Source organism: Platichthys flesus, chromosome 4 (genome assembly GCF_949316205.1).
Source record: "Platichthys flesus chromosome 4, fPlaFle2.1, whole genome shotgun sequence".
In the NCBI taxonomy this organism is placed as follows: domain Eukaryota; kingdom Metazoa; phylum Chordata; class Actinopteri; order Pleuronectiformes; family Pleuronectidae; genus Platichthys; species Platichthys flesus.
In genome coordinates, this window is record NC_084948.1 from 3,555,109 (window position 1) to 3,575,770 (window position 20,662).

At 38.9% G+C, this 20,662-nt stretch overlaps 1 protein-coding gene across 1 annotated transcript in view; it reads left to right on the forward strand.

Moving 5' to 3' along the window:
* The first annotated feature begins 20,199 nt into the window (after nucleotides 1–20,199).
* The window catches only part of rap1gap2a (RAP1 GTPase activating protein 2a), a 92,362-nt gene continuing 91,899 nt past the window's right edge, over nucleotides 20,200–20,662 (forward strand). Inside the window, exon 1 of the mRNA XM_062385678.1 lies at nucleotides 20,200–20,275. Within this exon, the coding sequence (XP_062241662.1) occupies nucleotides 20,235–20,275 (41 nt within the window). The 5' untranslated portion in view covers nucleotides 20,200–20,234. The remainder of the gene's footprint in view (nucleotides 20,276–20,662) is intronic.

Below are 20,662 nucleotides of genomic sequence, written 5' to 3' on the forward strand. Positions count from 1 at the left end.
GCAGAAATCTCTTCATTCAGCTGCTGTGGGTCTTTGAGGCAGTTGTCAAAAAAGTTGTTCCATCTGTGTTTTTCCTGTTAATGCAAGTCAAAATGTAAAGGGATCTTAGTTGACATAGGGCGAGAGACGGGAACTTCCTGGATTGGTTGCCAGTCAATCACAGTGTCAACATACAGAAACAAATAACCATTCAAACTCACCCTCACCTACAGCCCTTGTGTTCATATGGGTGTGTGTGATTGGAGTGGGGTATGAAGGTTTCCCTCACGTGATTAGCATGTGAAGTTTGTTCTGAGCTGTGTGTGAGCCAAAGGGTTGGGTCTTCATGCACACTTGAACTTTCCATTGAGTTTGTGTGTGTGTATTAATTTAGAATAATAAGCTCCTGATGTTATGCTTGAAATCTCTGCTCCATCATCAGTTTTCAGCAGAATTGGCAGACAATTCAAGAGTGGTCCGGGTGTCTCACCTCAGAGCGACGGGAAACAAACAAGTGGTATGTTCTGCTCATGATATTGAACTATATCTGTCAAAGCTCCTACGGATTTAAAAGGAAATACAGTACCTTCAATCTCACAGCATTTATTTGTGTGTCTGTCTGGACTCCATGTGTTGGATGCATCTCACTTCAAGGCTTCGAGGTCTTACGCTTTTGATGTGACTGCACAATACAGTCCCTACAATTCCTATAATCCCACATCTGTACACCAACTCACAGATCGTTTTATGTTTTGTTTTTCTCATCAGAAACCTTTCCATGCAGTGATGCTAGCATTGAGCCGAAGCAGCCACCCTGAGACCCTTTGCTGCAGCTGGTCTCCCTGCAGAAGTCTGGCTGCTGGCTACTTGATCCGGCTCTGGCTGCTGCTGTGGGAAAGACCAGCGAGGAGGTGGAGAACACAAAGCCTCCATCGGTGGGTTGCAGTCACATTTGAAGGTGCAACAAGTTATTAAGACAAATTTAATACTACCAGAGAACAGTAAGGGCTCAGCACATGAAAAGAGGAAGTATGCATCCTTTCGTCAGCCTGGAATCCTGGTAAGAAAAATGTAAACAGAAATGTACGCAGAAATGTTCTTAGTCTCCGCAAAAAATAAGTGTGTGTGCAAAATCCAATGCGAATGTTTGTGAGTGTGAGTGTTTGTGAATCAGAATCATTCTAAATTGCCGGGCGCATGTCCACTCTCTGTAATTATGCTGCCACGCTTCTATTTCTCCTTATATGGACATCCATTTGTGATGAAGCGTGCAGTGTGCTGCACAGAGAACGACCATTCGATATTTTGCCGGCACTGATAATAAATAGCAATATAGGTCAGTCTAAGATATGTAATGAAAATGTACATTTTACAGAGTACAGTAGACTAGAGTAGAGTACAGTAGAGTACATTATAAAAATCTTACTACTACTGCTTCTCCTAATAATAATAATAATACAAGTATGATAAGAAAAATAGAAAACTGTTACAACAAAAATTGTGTAATGTTTTTTACATACTCTGTTCTGTATAATACCATACAATAGATATTCTATGTATTGTGTTTATATTTCAGTCCGTCCTTAAAAGAGAGAATGGTAGAATGGTTAAAGTAAAGACACTCATACTGTTGGCCTCAACATTTTCATGTTTCTCATTTTTGTTCATTAGGTGGACCAGGAAGTGTGGGCCACCATTCTGGCTCTGCTCTGGCTTCATGGTTTCAAGCTGCATGCCAAGCAAGAGTGGGAGCTTCTGGCAATGAAGGCTGTGTCCTGGCTACGTGCTCAGAATGGTAGTCAATAATAGCTTGTTTAAAAAAATGTGTAAAGGTCACAATCAACTTTTGGTCTATACTCAGTTTTCTACTGTGCGTTTTTCTTTTTCAGCACCATGTAAAGCTGAGTGTGTGGAAGCTGGAAACACACTGTTGGTTTGTGTGGTACAGCAAGACGTCTTGGGGCTCTGAGGTTAAAGTTGAACTGGCTTTTTTTCACTTTGCTCTGTAGACGGACTGATATATGCCTTATTATTCTTGTTGTATTTGCACAGCTCTTCATCTACTGTAACATAGTCATATGAAAATTACTTTTTATGAAAACATTTTTTTTAAGCCTTTTTTAATGTTTAATCGTAAACTGTTCTCACTTTAACCAATTAATCTTGGATTGCTGGAAAAAGTTGTAAATGAACAGCTCAGTCGTGCAGAGCTGTCGATAGCATGTTTCACTCTTCTCAAGCACTGTACCCTAATAATATAAACTGTACTGTCACAAACAACAAATACACCAGATTGTAAAAATGGATAAGTACCAAATTGTTGTTGTTTTTTTATTAAAATTGTTCAGCTATAGCCTCTAATCCAAATTGAAATACACTTCCAGTTTATAGTGCACAACATTCTCCTGCCACCATTTATTTCGAAATCTGCATGGGTCTAAACTTTATGTACTGTATAGTGAGTGAACAAAATAGAAAGTCATGTCTGTCACATTTAGTCTCTATTTATTACAGCTGTTAGTAATGATGCACCATCACAATGATATAATAATGAATATTATTAAGACCATAATTTACCCCTTCATGATAATACACAAAACAAATACGTTATCCGCCCCCTGATCCGAATACGCAGCATGATTTAATCTGTTGGGTAATTTCCCACGCCTCCATAAAACCTAAAGGAAATTGGTTTTGTAGTTTTTGTGTAATGCTGCCTACAGACATACAGAAAAAACATAGCCTCCTTAACAGAAACACATCGAGAGATTGATCCAGAGAATGATCATTGGTCATGGGTCTTCAGAAGGGACTTTGATATGGAGAGTAGGTTATTTACTGACGACCTGCAGGTTAAGAACAGACACACGTAATAATGATAATAATTACTTTATTTAGTAACTTTATTATTATTATTTACTTAGTGTTATCTGGAATAAAATCAAACAGTACAGACTCAATATAAAAATAACAAAACATGAAATATAGAACCCACAGGTGTGCTGGAGTCGAGACAGAACACCTGTTGCAATTGATCAGTAATCCGGCTTCTTTATAGACTCCACCCTGCCATCGCCACACAGCCAGATCGGAGATTCAGTAAACAGCGCGATGCTTCTATCTCCTTTTACATCTTTTTTAATTTTTTGTGTCTGTACTTGGGTCTGTAAGATAACTGCCACTTAACACATGGAACCTACTTAGAACTATGGGGTGCCGTTTGTAAAGCAGCTCACGCTGAAAATAACAGCAAAATTTTGTCACATTTAGCTTCAAACCATGTTTAAAAAACTGGTGTGAATTTTTGAGCCTATATTTGTCAACTTAGAGATATTTTAAATATTTAAATCCAAATGTTAAATGTTACACTTAAATGTTAAATTTTTCAATGTTAAATCTAAATCTAAATGTTAAATTTAAATCTAAATCTAAATCTAAATGTGAAATCTAAATGTTTAACCTAAATCTAAATCTAAATGTTAAATCTAAATGTTAAATCTAAATGTTAAATCTAAATCTTAAGGTTAAATTTAAATCTAAATGTTGAATCTAAATCTAAATGTTAAATCTGAATCTAAATCTTAATGTTAAATCTAAATCTAAATGTTAAATCTAAATGTTTCAGGTGAAACTAAATATTTAACTAATATGCAAATTCAATTGCCGGTAACAGGAAGTAACAAAATAAAAGCTTGAGGAGGTCAGAATGTGTTTATAGTGGCAAATAACGAATAAATCTTATCCGGGGAAATGGACTCTTGGACATGGATTATCGTGATATTAACTACATAAAATAACAAACACGTTTGGAGAAACTTTATTTGAAGAGTACTTTGAGTTTTTAGTGTCACTTTTATGAAGGATGCAGGACGTATGACCTGTAGCCATTATAGCCAGCCACAAGGGGGCGCACTTTGACTGCTGATCGCAAGGTTATTCCTTCATGACAACTCTGAGGGGGGTGAATTTTTTTCTAACTCCCTCGTTTACGTGATATAGAGGTTTAAATTACGCATAATTAGAGGATTTGTCTATTGATGGATACCTGGGCACAGATGACGGTGCGGGCACAGCTTGTCACTAGCCGCTCGTTAGCTCCCCACTATAGTCAGCTGCAAATATGACTTGACCTCAAAAAAATTCTAACAAAAGGTTTCTCAGTGGTTTACAGTAGTATCAGATGTACTTAAAAACATACTAAAAGTTTACCAAAGTTTGACTCCAAGAAAGGCCCCATTTTCAAAATGGCCGCCGTCAGGTCCTTTAAAATGACCATTACTCCTTTGTTAACCTCCTAGGCCAGGAATACTGGTGCCTGATACATGTTTTGGCCATTTAATATTCTAATTAGCATATTTGCATGATAGATAAGTGAAAACAAGTACATTTATATATTAAAGTAATTGGTTATAAGCATATATATGCGAAAAATAAGTCAAATTCCCCTTAAGTAATTGCATATTTCTCTTTTTTCATATTGTTTTGCCTTGTGTTGGTGGTTTCTGTGGTACATAACCATTTTTTTTATTCCAATAAACACTAAACTAATAAGAACTGTGTGGTACTGTAAAATTAGTCAAAACAGGGCTGCCACGTGAAGGCTCAGTACCGCTAACCCCTTTTCATTTTGTGTGTTTTATTTATTTATTTTTTTTTTTTACCTTTTTTATAATGCATTTTTGTTTTTTATATATTTTTTAAATACTTTTCTTATTTATACACCTTACAGTGTGACCTTAATTCACCATTAGTCGTCACACTCTTCCTCCCATTGAGGTTGATTATAGTGATTCTCACAATTCCCAATTTGACATGGTCCACAAGCAGGCATGCATGGTAGTCCATATGACCTGCAACTGCACCGTTGTTTTTTGCAGGCAGTTGTGCAATTACAGTGTATCATCTGCAGGAGGCTTTCTGGGGCAGCAGTCTTACTAGTCATAACTGGCAGGAATCGGTTGTCCACCAGTTTCCATCCCCAATCCACTGGGTTCAGGTCACCTTCCTTTCCAATCCACACCATGACCTGGAAGTAAACCCTTTGCCAGTGGTATTTGGTTGCGGACTCAGTTGGAGGCAGACGTTCTGGGCCAACAAATGATTTGGCAGTGGCGATTTTCTTGCTAAAAAGATTGTAACGCAACAAGGCAAGTGAATCGCTACTCTTTCCGCCAAACAACACTGCCATTGCCTTGGTCCCATGGTCCTCTATGACATTCCTTGCATGATGTTTGAGCAGAAACACATTTGCACAGGACTGGATGGTTGACTCGCCATTCACGAGTTTCTGGAATGCTGTCTGATTGCCAACACTAAAAATGCGTGAAGTTGTATCACATCCTGTGAAGGCGTGAACAAACAGCAACTGGGAACACAAGTCACTATCCAGGACTTGTTTCATCTCACTGATGTTGTACACCTTAGTAGCTTTGGACTTGTCTGAATGAAAATAGAGGCCTCTATTTTTCGTCCCAGCATAGAAGAGGAGAAGAATTAGTAAATCTGTATCCTCCCCTATCAAGGTTGTGGGCTGATGTTCTGAGGCCTTGACTGCAGCTTTGACAATGTCCACGTCTGCGTCACCTGGAGCATTGATAACAGAGCAGCCCTTCTTTTCCAGCTCCTCGGTCATAAGATGGATAAGTCCTTGTTTGTTGCAAGATCTGGAAAGGAAATCATCCTTTCTTCCCACAAACTCAGTCTCTGCATTGAAGTTAACAATGGGGTGAGTGTTTTCACCACGTCTCTGATGCGTATTGTCTTTGATGGATGGACCTTCTCTATAACCATCAAAAACAACTGTTGCTTTACCGTAAAGGCGTATGGTAAAGTCTGCATATGACTGTGCAATGGCACCGTAACTGTCACCCTTTTTCCATGCCAAGCGGTGAACCAGGGAACCACCATTAAGGACATAATGCTCAGTTGCTGGGATGGAATCCAGGACCGTTTTGTTTGATTTCTTGCTTGAGAACTCAATGATAGCCTGCGCTAGTTGGGGCTTGTTGGCTTTACGGAAGATTTCCCTGCCTTCAAACAGGGCTGCAGGAAATGAGCAGAGCTCATAGCTCATTACATCTTCCAGTGAAAACTGCCCAGTTTTCGACATGATCAGGAACCGTTGGAACAGCAAAGCAGGATCAATGGTTTGGTCTTGGGCAACTTTGACACTGGAGTCATCTGCAAGGGTTTTTGCCCGGTCTTTCCGTTTGAAGGATATTCCAAAAACAGGTTTTCCAATCATCTTTTCAATGATCTCATTGCCAACAGTCTCCAACTCATGCACATTCACCTCCTCTTTGGCAACAACACCAGTTACTATGTTTCTCAGCGATGGGTCTGGAGAGAATGGTTTGCAAGAGCTAAGCTTTTCCTTGATCTTTTCTAGATCAGAATGATCTCTTTTTATCCTTGCTTCAGAGGATTCTCGGTGCTGCTCGCTGGTCGTGTATGTGAGGTCATTAAATTCCTGCATGGCGTGGTTGTATTCCGATGTGATGGGTGTAGATATGGTCCACAATGCTCGCATTTCGTCAGTCATTCCACTTCCATGGGTCAAGCCTCCACTGCTTTTCAAGGATCTCATCAGTGTCTGCTCGATGACAAGGTCAGAGCTAAGGCCTGCCCAGAAAACTTGTCAAGTACATCAGGGTGTCTGGTGTCGAGTTGGCACATTTCTTGGAGGTAGAAATATGCTGATTTCAGGTAGTTGTAGTGCCCAGCGGCGGCAAATATTGGCAGACAGTCCAACATTGTGCGCAAGTGCATCTTCCAAGATCCTGTATGATCTGCTTTAATCAGAGCTCGGGCTGTCTGCAGCATCTTCTGATAGTTCACCCGCAGCCGGCTGGTTTTTGACCTTGTGCTGAGGTCTGACCTCTTCGTGTCCACCTTTTCCTTGATTTTGTTCAGCATATCTGATGCTGCAGCACTCTCCAAAGTTGTTTCTTTCGCTACCATGGATGAATACTCTCTAATCTCTTCAGCTTGGTTCACCAAGGACTCAAACTGTGAGTCATCCTCCTGCAGCTCTGACACAACCATGTGATTGAGACATCTGTCCACCAGCAAATGTCCACGAAAAGCTCTTTGCACTGACTTTCCAGTCATCATGTGCTGGACCGCATTTGATCCATAGACAACTTCCATAATATTCCTGAGTCCTGTTCCTTCCATCAGTGTGCCTATTGCACCAAGTAGGTTCATAAAAGTATGAAAATCTCCAAGCATTAAGACTATGCTTTTCAGGGGACTACTCTGTGGTGCATCCATGATGATCTCTGCTGCTTTCCAGTACAATGGCTGATCAAACGTAATAATGGTTGGAGCTTTGTGTTTGATAGCCAGGTCACAAACAAAATCCAAGGTGGACAAAATACACGTTTTGTCTCCAGAGTACAGGTCAATCATTGGCAGGAACACAACTGATGATTGGCCTGGATGTTCTAGTCCTTGATGAATGATATGCATCATTCCCTGCCACCCAGGGGTTTCTTGTTTGAAGTTCAGTGAGAGCTCCCACAGGACATTAACTGTTCTGTCACAGTTGATCAGTGTTGGGAGGTTGTTGAACGCGATGGTTTGGCGCACATGTTTCGCAAAGCGATATTCGATGATTGGGATTTTACTTTGCCCTGCAAAATCTATGTTGGTAATGTGTCTCCTTGGAATGATATGGTCCTTTTTTCACCCTGGAGTGATTGCTGCTATGATTCCCATTCCGTGGAAGGTCCCCTTACCATCAATAGTAAGGATGTTGTGGTCAACATTGTCACCAGCAAAAAGAAGTGTCATGTCCAACACATCTATGTCATCCGCTAACATATCTGGGGCAACTGAATCTGCTGCATTCTTTTCAAAACGCAAAACTTCCTTGTATGATGAAGCAAGTCCATTTCCATGAAGGGTATCCACCAGGAATTGTGATCGATACATATGATGTGCCTGCACTGCAAGGCCAAGTTGTAATGGAGCTACCACAGCACGTGGTCGTGCTGCCTGGACAATTGCTTGTCCTATTCCTGCAATCTTTCGGCTTGTCTCCTCACCCACAAAAAGACCATTCAAAAGTGTACGGAGAGTCTCAGGAACAAACGAAAGGGCAGAGTCAAGCTCAAGTGGATTTTGTGCTCGGATAGTGATCCGTAATGGACTGAACATTGGACTTGATATCACTTTTGATCAATCGTGCAGCTGTTTGAATGATTTCTTGTTTCTGGGATTCCTCATCCTTTTCTTGGTTGCTGAAATAAGATCGTAGTATTTGTGATGTCTTCTCTCTCATTGTCACAATGTCATGTAGGCCGCTCCCTCCAGTGAAATGTACATTGTCCTGGTACTGTTCTCTCAATTTTCTCTTGAGGTATTGATTTCCATATGGTTCAGAATCTGGGTTTGTCAAGGATTTCTTCATTATGTCTCGAAGATGTGTAATTGCCAACTGTTCCTCATCATTACTCTCAAGGTAAGAGCAAACTTTCATGAATGCCTGCTCCTGATCTTCATTTATGGGCCGGCCAGACTTTCTGCGCTTTGCCTCTGGGTCTTTATGGAACTGTATCGGTATGTTATATCCGTTACGGAAACTATTACTGCATAAGTGGTGGTAAACACAGTCTGCAGCATGTAGATCACGGCCATAATACTCAATCCTGCCTTTCACCGTGAAAGCCCATTGATCTGCACGATTGTCACAACACTCAAGAATCGACTCTGCGAGCCTATCAGTCTTTACACTACTTGTGTCTTTACTTCCATGTGTTATTGTAGTCCCACAGAAAAGACAATCGGTTTGGCTGTTGAAAGGACCAGTTGCTACTCTGGAACTTCTTTTTGGTGGCTCAGCTTTAATCTCCTGTAGGATTTTAATGTCTTTCTTATTTATGTACTTTTGTCGACATTTTTAGTGTACTTTTTCACCAGCGGAAATGTGTACATTGTCGCCTCTTTGTACACTTGCATTGTTGATCCCATCAGCTCCCTTCTGGAGAACCTCAACCACATCAGAGCCATCGCTTAAGTTTTTACTGCAAATGGGGCAAGTTTCTTGATTTATGTGACTCATGGTCAAAATTGCATTTGGAGTGTACTCTTTGAAACTAATTCAACAATGCCATCCTCTCTTAACACACTGGCCCTTTTCATGTGTTGGAAATCTGTCCAATGTTCTTTTGACACGCTCATAAAATGACACTAAGCATTTGTCTGAGAATAAGACATGTGTGCTGTAATACAGTATAATTAGTATTTTGTTATTTTATTGCCTGTTTTTTTATGAATGCTTGTTTGATGGACTGAGTGTTTTATTGTTGATTCCTTGAGTGTTGAGAAAGGTGCCAATAAATAAAATTCATTGTTATAATTATTATTATTATTATTAATATTATTATTACTACAGGAGTTCACAAGGTTGAGTTACCATGGAGACAGTGGGTCTGTTACTTTTAGGTAAAAATAACTTTTACATTGAATGTCAAGTCTGTGTTTTAGCAAAGAAAGGTAAATGTCTAAAAACACGTACTGAGTAGGAGTTACATGACATAGGCTAAATCGTTTACATCTCTGGTTCACCCCAAACAAACATGTTTTCCAAGACTGGGCCTGTCCCAAGGATAAATAGTATTACCTTGTGACCTAAACAGCATGCACATTTAAACATTCAAAATCGTGAAAGCAAGGACATATAATAGAAGACGGCTAGCCAATTGCTATTAAATCCGGTTAGCATCATTAGCATTGGTTAAAAACTCTTCCATTCAAGTTGACTGATCACCTCAATACCAATGTTTTCCAAGAAAGAAAAACTATTACCATGAAACTTAAACAGCATGCACATTTAAACATTCACAATCGTGAAAGCAAGGACATAGCTATAGAAGATGGCTAGCTAAATTGCTATTAAATCCGGTTAGCATTATTAGCATTTGTTTAAAACTCTTGCGTTCAAGTTGACTGATCATCTCAATATCAATGTTTTCCCAGACTTGAAAGTCTTGCACATGCCCCCCCCCCCAAAAAAAAACAAAACATTAAGGTAGGCCTATGTATCGAACTGTGGGTCAAACATTGTGATACAAACCAAATTGTGAGATTGGTGTACCGTTACAGCCCTAGTAATCTCATAAAATCATGTATTCCATAGGTATATAATTATGCCAGGGCAATTTAAACAAGTCCAATGAATTCCTAGACCCAAAAAACATGGGATTAGACACCAAGATTACTTTGCTAGGTAAAAAAATGAAGCAGTTAGGATATTTCAAGAACTTCCTGCCCATCTTGGACGCCATCTTGAAATTTACAACTTTTTAGTGGTCAAACTTTGGTAAACTTTTAGTATGTTACTAAGGACACCTAATACTACAAGAAATAGCTGAGAAACCTTTTGTTAGAATTTTTTTGAGGTTAGGTGTTTTTTTTGCATATATGCAGCTACTAGGCACCTGCTAGCTGATCGTTAGCTCCCCGCTAGCCCCCTGCAAGCTGCTCGGTCCACTCGTAGCTTCATGTCGGCAGATCCCGTCACCGCACTCGACACACCATGGCTGGCTGTGCAGTTCATTGTGCTAACAGACCGTCTCACAACTCTGTTGTTAAGTTCTTCCGGTGAGTGAAAATCGATTTTTATTTAATTGATATATTAGAACCATATCAAGGGTTTGATGATAATAATAATAATTATTAAATTTATTTATATTTGTTTCACTTGATGTGTCATTTGTGGTTTCAGTGAATACTAAGTTTGTGTTCCATAATTGTCCACTTTCAAACTCTATTAAACTTATCTCACTTGTGTGTTAGAAACGTGAATATGGCATGAAATAGTAACTATATGAAATAACTTAAAATGTAAGTGTAACAAATAGGCCCATAATAACATAAAAAGATATACATGTATAAAGATGGTAACCTGACAGATATGGTTTTTTTTACATATTTTTTGTTCGTGTAGTTTTCCTCCAGGTGACTCAGACAGCCTGCACCAGTGGATGTCCAACATGAGGAGACAGAACAGGACTCCAACAAGACTGAACACTAAGTGTCATCACTTATGCACTGACTCCAGGTACAGACTTGTTTTCATACCTTACAAACAATCAAAGCAAAGATAATGTGGAAGAACTCCATACTGCATTTTCTTGGTAGTGCACTGTTTAATTCAAATACAGAGTTGAATATCCACAGAATTTTTAGGAGAGAAACTTTGATCATAAGTAACATTTCCTCTACAATAATGCCATACTTTTATGTTTCCTGTCATTTTATTAGGGACGGAGGAGCCTGAAGGACTCATCTGTGCTGATGGTGTTCTGTCTCTTATGGGGAATTTGAAAAATAAAACACTGGGTTTTTATCTAAAGTGTATCAAATCAGATTGTAAAAGATAATCATTTTTTTAACCAACCATAATGAATATATAAATTTACTCTATTATCCATGACACTTAGCAATAATTGCCAACTCTAAACAGTTGCAGGGAGAAAACATGAAGTGTGGGCCGATGAAGCTTGTGCAGGTCGTCCTCGTGTTGACCAGCCTGAAGCTGCCGATCTCGACCATGTTGCTGCTGAGGACAGATCAGGTGCTTCATCTAAGGAAAGAAGAAACTCACTATAAAAGAATGTATTATGTTGTGTATGTTCCAGCAAAGACTGGCTCTTACAGTTTATTCTGTGTTCAGCACCACAGATTTTAGACATAACCGATTTACTGGGCTCTTGCTTTGTACCCTCATAGTCGAATGCACATATTGTAAGTAAGTTTGGATCAAAGTGTCAGCCAAATGAAATGAAATATACTGAAAGAAAAAAAACATAGTACAAATAGATAAAATGTCTTTCTACCTCATCTGTAATATTCAAGGTGATAATCTCCCACAGAGCTGTTGACAACAGTCCACATCAGGTCTCTCCACTTCCCTCAGTGTGAAAATATAATTATATAATTAATATGATATCTGTTTACAACACTGGTGTGTGGAGATTATAATCATATCAAATCTGTCTAATTCACAGTAAAATTCCATAACAGGTTAAATAAACGACCTGTTTAATGAAACTGGTTTAAAAAACTTCAAACCAGTTTTTTAAACATGGTTTGAAGCTAAATGTGTCAAAATGTTGCTGTTATTTTCAGCGTGAGCTGCTTTACAAACGGCACCCCATATAGAACAGGGTTGTAAGATCAATGCATGTAAAACACAGGTGGCACATAAAAACAAGATTGAAACTATATTCAATATGCAATCTAAATATCTGTAATGTTAGATGCAAGTCCACGATGGATCTTCAAAATTAAATCTTAAAAATCAATTATATAATGGATTTGGTCAGAATTTTATTTGTGTATACTCATTTGTGAACCACTTATCTTGTACAGGAATAATAAGGGTTCTTTGGACTGTACTCCTCTGGCTTCTCTGATTTCTTATCCAGGTTTTACTGTTGTGAGGACAGTCACATTATAGGAACTTGCCTTTCTTTACGGGGACAAAAATAATGTCTCCTTAATGATATACTCAAATTAAATGTTAAGGACAACAATGTTAGGTTTATGTTAATGTTTGATGCATTTGATGCATTCTTATAAGACAAGGACCAGCATTTAGTTTTGTGTTACACAGCACAAACATGTATAGAATCATTGTTTCCATCTGAAAAATTATTACTACATATACAGGAAACTTACATGTACAATTATTAAAGATCAAATCCAAACATCCTTTGTTTGAATTCACTTTTTTGTTCTGTGTTTCGATCTCTGTGAAACAAACAATATCATCTGCCCTTTCAGTTCTGGTATTCTCTTGTATATGTTTTTTCTAATGCCTGCCTATCATTGCCTATACGTTGTAGTATGTAAGCTTGGCCACCAGGAGGCAGCAAAGGAGCTTTTCCAATTCAAATCTGAAAACATAATTTAATAGATTAGAAAAAATCTGTAGCTGTTTTTATTATTAATGTCCCTCGTATAGTTTTGTATGTACTTTGAACCCCTCCTTGAAAATGAGATGATAAAGATCATTTTTTTATTTAAGGATGGTGGGAAAGGGCTTTTATAAAATACCTTTAACATTAAAAGTACAATATATAAATTAATGGTTTTTGAGGAAGGACAAAATAAAATATTGTATCTTCAAAAAAATTAATGCCGACATTTTGTTCAAACAATTAGTGTTTAATAAATATTATCATTTAGATTCTGTATAATGATTGCTTTGATTTACCAATGTTTCACTAGAAGTGTTGGAATATGACATGAATACTTTTGATTGTGAAATGTAAAGTTTTTTGAATATGCATATTTATTTATAATTATTTTGTTGTTTCATTTATTTAACATGGTTTCTACGACGGTGATGTTTTGTCACAGTTCAGAGGTAACAGAAGCCTGTGTGACTGTGAAATACAGCCCAGTGGGTCATCCCTCTCAGAACTAGCTCCATGTCACGCTCAAACCTGTAGAGGACACAAGGTAAAGGAGCTGATAGTCAGACAGCAGCTGACTATCAGCGTTTGCCTCTACTTCCTCCGCAAACTCAAGAAAGCGAGAGCTCCCATACCCATCCTGAAAACATTCTACCAGGGCACCATTAAAAGCATCCTGTCCAGCTGCATCACTGTGTTGGGCAGTAGCTACACTGCACACAGCAGGAAGAGACTGCAACGCATAGTCAACACAGCTGGTAAGATCATTGGTGCCCCACTCCCTTCCGTGCAAGACACTTACACAATCCACCTCACCCGGAAAGCCACCTCGATCGTGAGTGACACCAGCCACCCCGCACACGGTCTGTTCAGCCTCCTACCCTCTGGAAGAAGGTACAGGAGCCTCCGTTGCCGCACCACCAGACTCGGAAATAGTTTCATACACCAAGCTGTCAGGAAGCTAAATTCTCTCCCCTCACTCCCCCCAGCCATACCTCTAGTCTGACTGGAGGCTTAAATCCCCCCCAAAAAAACTAAAAACACTCAGGACTCTCTTGTACTTCTTGTACTGTTTGCACTTTATGACTTAAATCACTACGTTTACACTTTTAGAGAACCTTATGCTGCTGTACAAAAATTCTGTATGTTTACTTCTGCAACAAACTGTCTCTTGTACTGTTTGCACTTTATCACTTAAATCACTACGTTTACACTTTTAGAGAACCTTATGCTGCTGTACTTAAAAAATTCTGTATGTTTACTTCTGCAACAAACTGTCTCTTGTACTGTTTGCACTTTATCACTTAAATCACTACGTTTACACTTTTAGAGAACCTTATGCTTATGCTGCTGTACTTAAAAAATTCTGTATGTTTACTTAGTATTAGGAAATGTCTTGTGTTATCTGTTGTGCCTGTGCACTTTATATGTCTCACTGTGGGAAAGTGGGAAACGTTGTATCGATTCTTTGTATGTTCTGAACATGTAAGAAATTGACAATAAAGCTACTTTAACTTTTAACTTTAACTGACATTTAATGATAGTCGTCCAGATAACGTGATGGACAGAAGGTTTTATGAATCATATAGTAAGTGACATACATCTACACTACATTCATCCTGTGTTTTAAATACATTTTACTTTTAAGGGCAAGAAATGAAGGCTCCCTTTGTTTCATGCTTGCTGTGCAGATATATAGAGAGTGTGGGGTGCACCAAAGGAACTGCCTGTCAGCTCTCTGTCACTCCTCTTTAGTCAAAGGTCGTTGCTCTGTGCTCATCTCAGTGCGAGTTCAAAACCTATTCCTCACAAGATGTTTGATTTCCTCACTCCTTCCCACATTGGTTTGGCCCACTTGTTTTTTGTTGCCATAACACATGCTCTTGCTGTCCTTATGACCCAGACATAAATCAGAGGAGATATTGATTGCAGAAAATAACTGACCCTGTCGAGAATCCATCAAGATTCAGAGCCTGTAGACACATTCATTGATATCTCTCACCTACTGTGAATGTCCTCACTGAGGAGATATGATGTGTCTTGATATATAATTCACACTAAAATCTCCTTGAGAAAGAACACAGATGACTGCTTTTATCTTTCTTTTTTTGTGTAGGCAGTGGTGGAAGAAGGACAGAATATTTGTGCACAGCAAGTGAAAGAAATATTAAATATTAATAGATCAAGTTACACTTAAACAAGACTAACAATATTATCATTCTGTGAATTTTCATGTGTTTCATGTTCACTGTATAAACATCTGATTACACACTGCAACAACATTGATACATGTATTTGTAGCCACAGATACAACTGTATGCTCCAAACCGTAATCACTACTGTGCCGACTCTGTTCCCAAATGATGTCAATGGTGCAAGAGGGTAAAGCCTGCATCCATGATAATTTAGCATTGGAGAAAGTGGAGACACGCCATCCGTGTCGTCCATCTTTGTAGTCCATGAGTCGAACGTTTATTCAAACTTAAAAAATATAAACCCCACCGAGAACTTACATTTACTATTGGATGATTATAAAATAAGAACAAAATCACATTCAAATTGAAGCACAGAATATTACCCGGAGAATGGAAGAGGCTGACATGTTTGAGATGCTGTTTTTCATTTACTGTTCAGATTCAGATTGATGGTTTATTTATATGGATTAGCTGGTAGTTAGTAATTTATGTTCAGAGAGAAACATGAAACATGGTGATAATGATTCGCGTTAACATCACACCGCTTGTGGTGTTTTTGTGTATATGTCACACAGTAATTAAATATCGCTGCAAATGGAAAAGGGTCCAATGGAAATGTTTTCTCTTCAGGGATGGCTGAATAATATTGAAATTCTAATTAAAAGACCTGTAAACCCTTGCTTGCATTAAGGAGAAGACGGCTGCCATCAGCCCACTCCTCGACAAAAAAAGTCCTGTCATGACACGTTGCTTGTTACTGAAGCTCACAGAGACAGATTTAGGCCTGCGGGTCTTGTTACTGTGACAGACAGCAGGCCACATTGATACTCAGTGTCACAAACTAACACCATCCCAGGGTCCTCGAATTTACATCATATGAATCCTGCTTTCGTAAAGGATGGTTTGAATTCTCATGTTCAGGCGTTGCACTCTGGATCCCCCAAAAAGTGAACTGTGTGTTCAGATCATTGGAGCTGCATTAGAAGTTGAGTAAAGACGGCAGGTGTCTGAGTGTAAACAACGCTTTAACCATTTTAATGTTAGAGATTCTCCGTAACCTGAACAGTGCAGTGTTGCTATGGTCATAACAGCTGGTCTAATCTGAACCTTTGGCCAACCTCCAACCAACACTTTCTAACTGGTTTCCAAGGGAACCCAACCAGCAGGACCAATTAGAACTGATAAAGGATACCCGAGTGCTAAACTGCCTGGAGATTAGAGGAAAGGAAGAAATACACTTAAAACATACATGTTAATATACTGTGCATATCACTGCGCATGTTTGGACACAGAGACAGTGTCCTTGCATGAGCATGCACCTATGGGCTCAGCTGTGTCTCCTTTGGTCAATCCATTATGGGAGAGAGGATTTAATTAAAGCATCTATCGCTCCGACCTGCTCTCTGTTTCCCTCTCTCTGTTTGGAACCGCTGTTTGTCCATGTGTGTTATTTGAGCCACGGGCTGGAAACCAGATCAATAAGAAATAGTTCAGAGTGGCTGATGTTTTTTTTCTTCTGTGAAGGCCATTAGTGGAACACTGTGGCCTCTGAGCCACACATCAATCACAAGCTGTGTGTGTGTGTGTTTGTGAGATTGCGTGTGTGTGAGATTGATCTGATAGCCTTTGTACTTCAATGGGGGATCTACTGTGCTGATAAAGTGACACCTGTGATCCTGTGGTGTTTGTTGGCTTTTGTGTGCCTATGTGTCTCTGAGTTGAAATGTGTGTCAAATATGAAAATCATTGACCTTTACTGTTAACTCTGAGGTGAGCACAGGGCAGAGCAGTCGCTGCTGAGGCTGCAAGCCCAGGCTCAGTAAATCTCTGGGCTCCAGAAGCTGGTGATTCAGTTGTAATAACTTAATTTAATTAAAATTAAAATGAATAGTTATAATATAATAACAATAATAATAACTTTATTTGTATAGCACTTTACAGTAACACATTACAAGGAGCTTTCAAACAATATAATATTATAATTAGGACTAAATACAAAATATATACATAACATCATCATCATCGCTGTTTTTTCTCTGAATGAACGAGAGTCATAATAGCATGAAGTAAAGGCCCAGTATATAAGATTTAGGGAATCTATATGTAGAAATTGTATATTATAATACTTATGATGTTTTCATTAGTGTGTCTCATCTGGCTTGTTGTTCGATATACTCTAGTATTAGACCTTTATATTTAAATACTTTATATTTACATTAGGAGCAGGTCCTCTCTACGGAGGCCGCCATGTTTTTTACAGTAGCTTTTAAGTTTGCATGACAACTGAAAGTTTCCACAGGTTCTCTTTCATGTTTGGAAGGTGAGGTGAGGGGTGTTCTCTAAGTGACTAGATGTCACTAAATTCTACACACTGAACCTTTAAGATTGTATGATATTCAAGTTGTCAAGTTGTATGGAGTTGTATTGTTAAATGTAAGTTAACACAGGGTCAACAGTACAATGAAACAATTAAAAAAAGTGTTGGAAAAAAAGAAGCAGGTCAGCTCAGCAGGGCAACAAGAGCAATAGTATAAATAAAAACAAAAGGTATTTTTAAAAGAGCTTTATAAAAAAATAAGATACTTTACAAAGAAACTATACACATTCGAGGATGTAAGCGTTAAACAAGAGGAACAATTGCAAATCGCTGTTGTAAAGTTATTGCATATTTATGTGGTTGTAGTTGTCAACTCTTTTTGATAAGCAGAGAATGACAAACACTTCATAAACAGTGGATTATTAAATCAATGTGATGTAGATCAGCTGTTACAACATTGTGTTCGCATTAACAATAGGTTTGAGAAATGGCCTCCCCTGTGCAGTGTTGTGCCAGTTCACACTTAAAAAGAACTAGTTCAAAATTCATTTAATCCAGATGATAATGAACTTGTTCAAAGTTGAATTGATCCAGATGAAAATGATCTATAGTTCATGTTCATTTGTTCTGAAGTAAACTTCATGTACTGATCAGGTCCTGATAACCTGTGATGAGTGTTGTTGTTTATTAGTTAAAGTGAGTCTAGGTCAGCAGGAGTGTGGAGGGAGGACACAGGAAACTCCAGCACGCTACAAACCAAATATATATTTTCACCGGTTGTTTCCACTGTTCTTTTACAAAGTAACTCAATGACTGCTTCACGTTTATCATTTGTTAACTACCAGTTCAGCCTTCTCCCAAAATACGAACTTGGTCTTTGAATGCGAATTAGGTGCAGAGTTTCTCCCGAGTTTGCAGCAAGACATTATGCTCTAGTTTTTATCTTTTGTTCTTTAATTTTTGTGTCCGTCGGGTGATAGAAACGTCATCGACACACCCACTCACTTGAGGTGAACCCTGCGGATGATCTGCTCTGTTCTCACAAAGGCTCCCTCAGACTTCCTGCTGACTCTTTTTAAAGAGATTTATACTCTTGTGGTATACATGAGATTTTTTTTGGTTAATATTTAACCCTTTTAGACGAATGTCGCAAATTTGCCTCAAACCCCATTCCGGTCTTAATGGCGCCGAGGTGACGATTGCGCCTGATGGTGCAAATACTACACACAAAGGAAGGTATTGGAAGCACTCTGCCGCCATCTAATGTTCAGAGTGGAAAATACATACTAGCTCCTTGGGACTGTGCAGCAAAGTTATTTTGAGGTATTAAGCTGTAATTGAAATACTGTTATGATAGAACAGCAATGATTGTGCAGAAAAAAAATGTATTTACATATTCAATTTCAAGTAAAAGCAGCATCAATATAATAATCTACGTACCAAAATTTGTTAAATTAAGGTTATGCCCCATTATGCCTAATGTCGCTAATTTGCCTCATACCTCAATTTATATCTATTGTATATGCTATATTGAAATTAACAATCTCCACTTAATTTAGCGTCTGTATGACAGGCCAAAAACACCAATAATATTTGTTTTATATAATGTAAATTAATTCAGGCAATAAGGGGTTAAATTTACATATTAATTTACTAACTAATTTTAGACAGATAGTGATAGAGAAACATTCATTCTAAGAACTTCAGCTGCATTTATTTATATAAAGTCCATTCTTTTGAAACAAGTACCTCAGTTGGAACACATTTTGTCGCACCTGAACACTGTGAAGGATAGATAGCAGCCATGAGACAATTAAATAAGGTGCAATACAAAAACAAATCTAGATAAAAAAAATAGCAAAATGTTAAAATCGAAATGCAAGATGAGTAATGTTAATGTTTTGTTCACAGGGAGCACAGTGTGAACTGCAAATGTTTGCTGTGCTGAGAATCATAATTCATTTATTCCAGTTCAGTGATCACAGGCCTGGTGCAGGTCGATAAATAGAAACATCTGATGGTTGGAGGGACATGCAGTCAAAGGCAGAGTGTAGAATGTTTTTCTTTATTCTACCAGTCAAATAATCCTAAAACAGCTTAAATGAAGACTGTACATTTGAATTTGTATTCCTTGGTTTCTTTATTTCTTTCTCTCTCCAATTCAGCAGCACAGGTTGCTCCCATGTCAAGACATGCATTTAAATGTTCAGATTTGGTTTGCGTATTCGTCCAGAGGAATTCAAGTTGAGCTACTGTTTGTGTGTGTATGTGTGTGTGTGTGTATGTGAAGTGTGATGCTGCTGTCAGTGCTAATGATATGTGGAGAGCTCATCTAACCCTATAGGTCATGGTCTTTCAACTTTTCAGGGCCCTCACCCGTCCCTCCCCTCGCCTCCCTTTTTAATTTCCTTTTTCTTCTGATCCACTTTCTTTATTCTTTCAGTCTGTCTCCTTTGCCTTTGCCAAAACATTTCCTTCCATTTTCTTCCTTTTACAGCCTGACATCCTCTTTCATCCATCTTCTACTCCCTCTGTCTTAAAAAGGCTTTGAAGGGAGTTTAGGCGTAGCCCTCTCCATGGTAACACCATCTCCCACTCTAACACACACACACACATTTTCTCGCCTTCTCTCATCTCATAATTCTGCTCTAGCCTGTGCCTTATCGCTGTACCCTCCCCCTATATGCACTGCCTCTCCCACTATTCTCTCTCCCTCCTCCTCTCTCTCTCCTTTTCTTTCTCACGCACATTCACTCAAGCTCTCCCGCTCTGGCCACCGGTCTGTTGCTACATGCTGCACCATCCTCTGACTGCGAGATGTTCACCCCAGCTTGTAAAGGATCTGCAGGGGAGCCGAGGTGAGGCTTTCACTCACCGACTACGCTGGAGCAGAAACACAGGACAATCATTAACTGCTGTCGCTGAGAGCAGCAAACTGAAGCCAGATGACTGATGGGGAGAGCGTGAGTGTCTGTGTGAGTGTATGTGTGTGTGTGTGTGTGTGTGTGTGTGTGAGTGAGTGAGTGAGTGTGTCTGAGTGAGCTGATGTATGTGAGAACTCTCCAGCTGGAGTAGGCAGTCTGAGTGAGTTGCAGGTTAGGACACTTGTGATCTGCATGCACACACAAAAAAGGTGAAGTGCAAAATTGATTTCTGAGGTTCTTCATCCTCTTTAAATTTGTGTTATGTGCAGAGTAGTTGTGTGTTTGTGTGTGTTTGCGGTCGTGTAAGGCTGAGAGACAGCA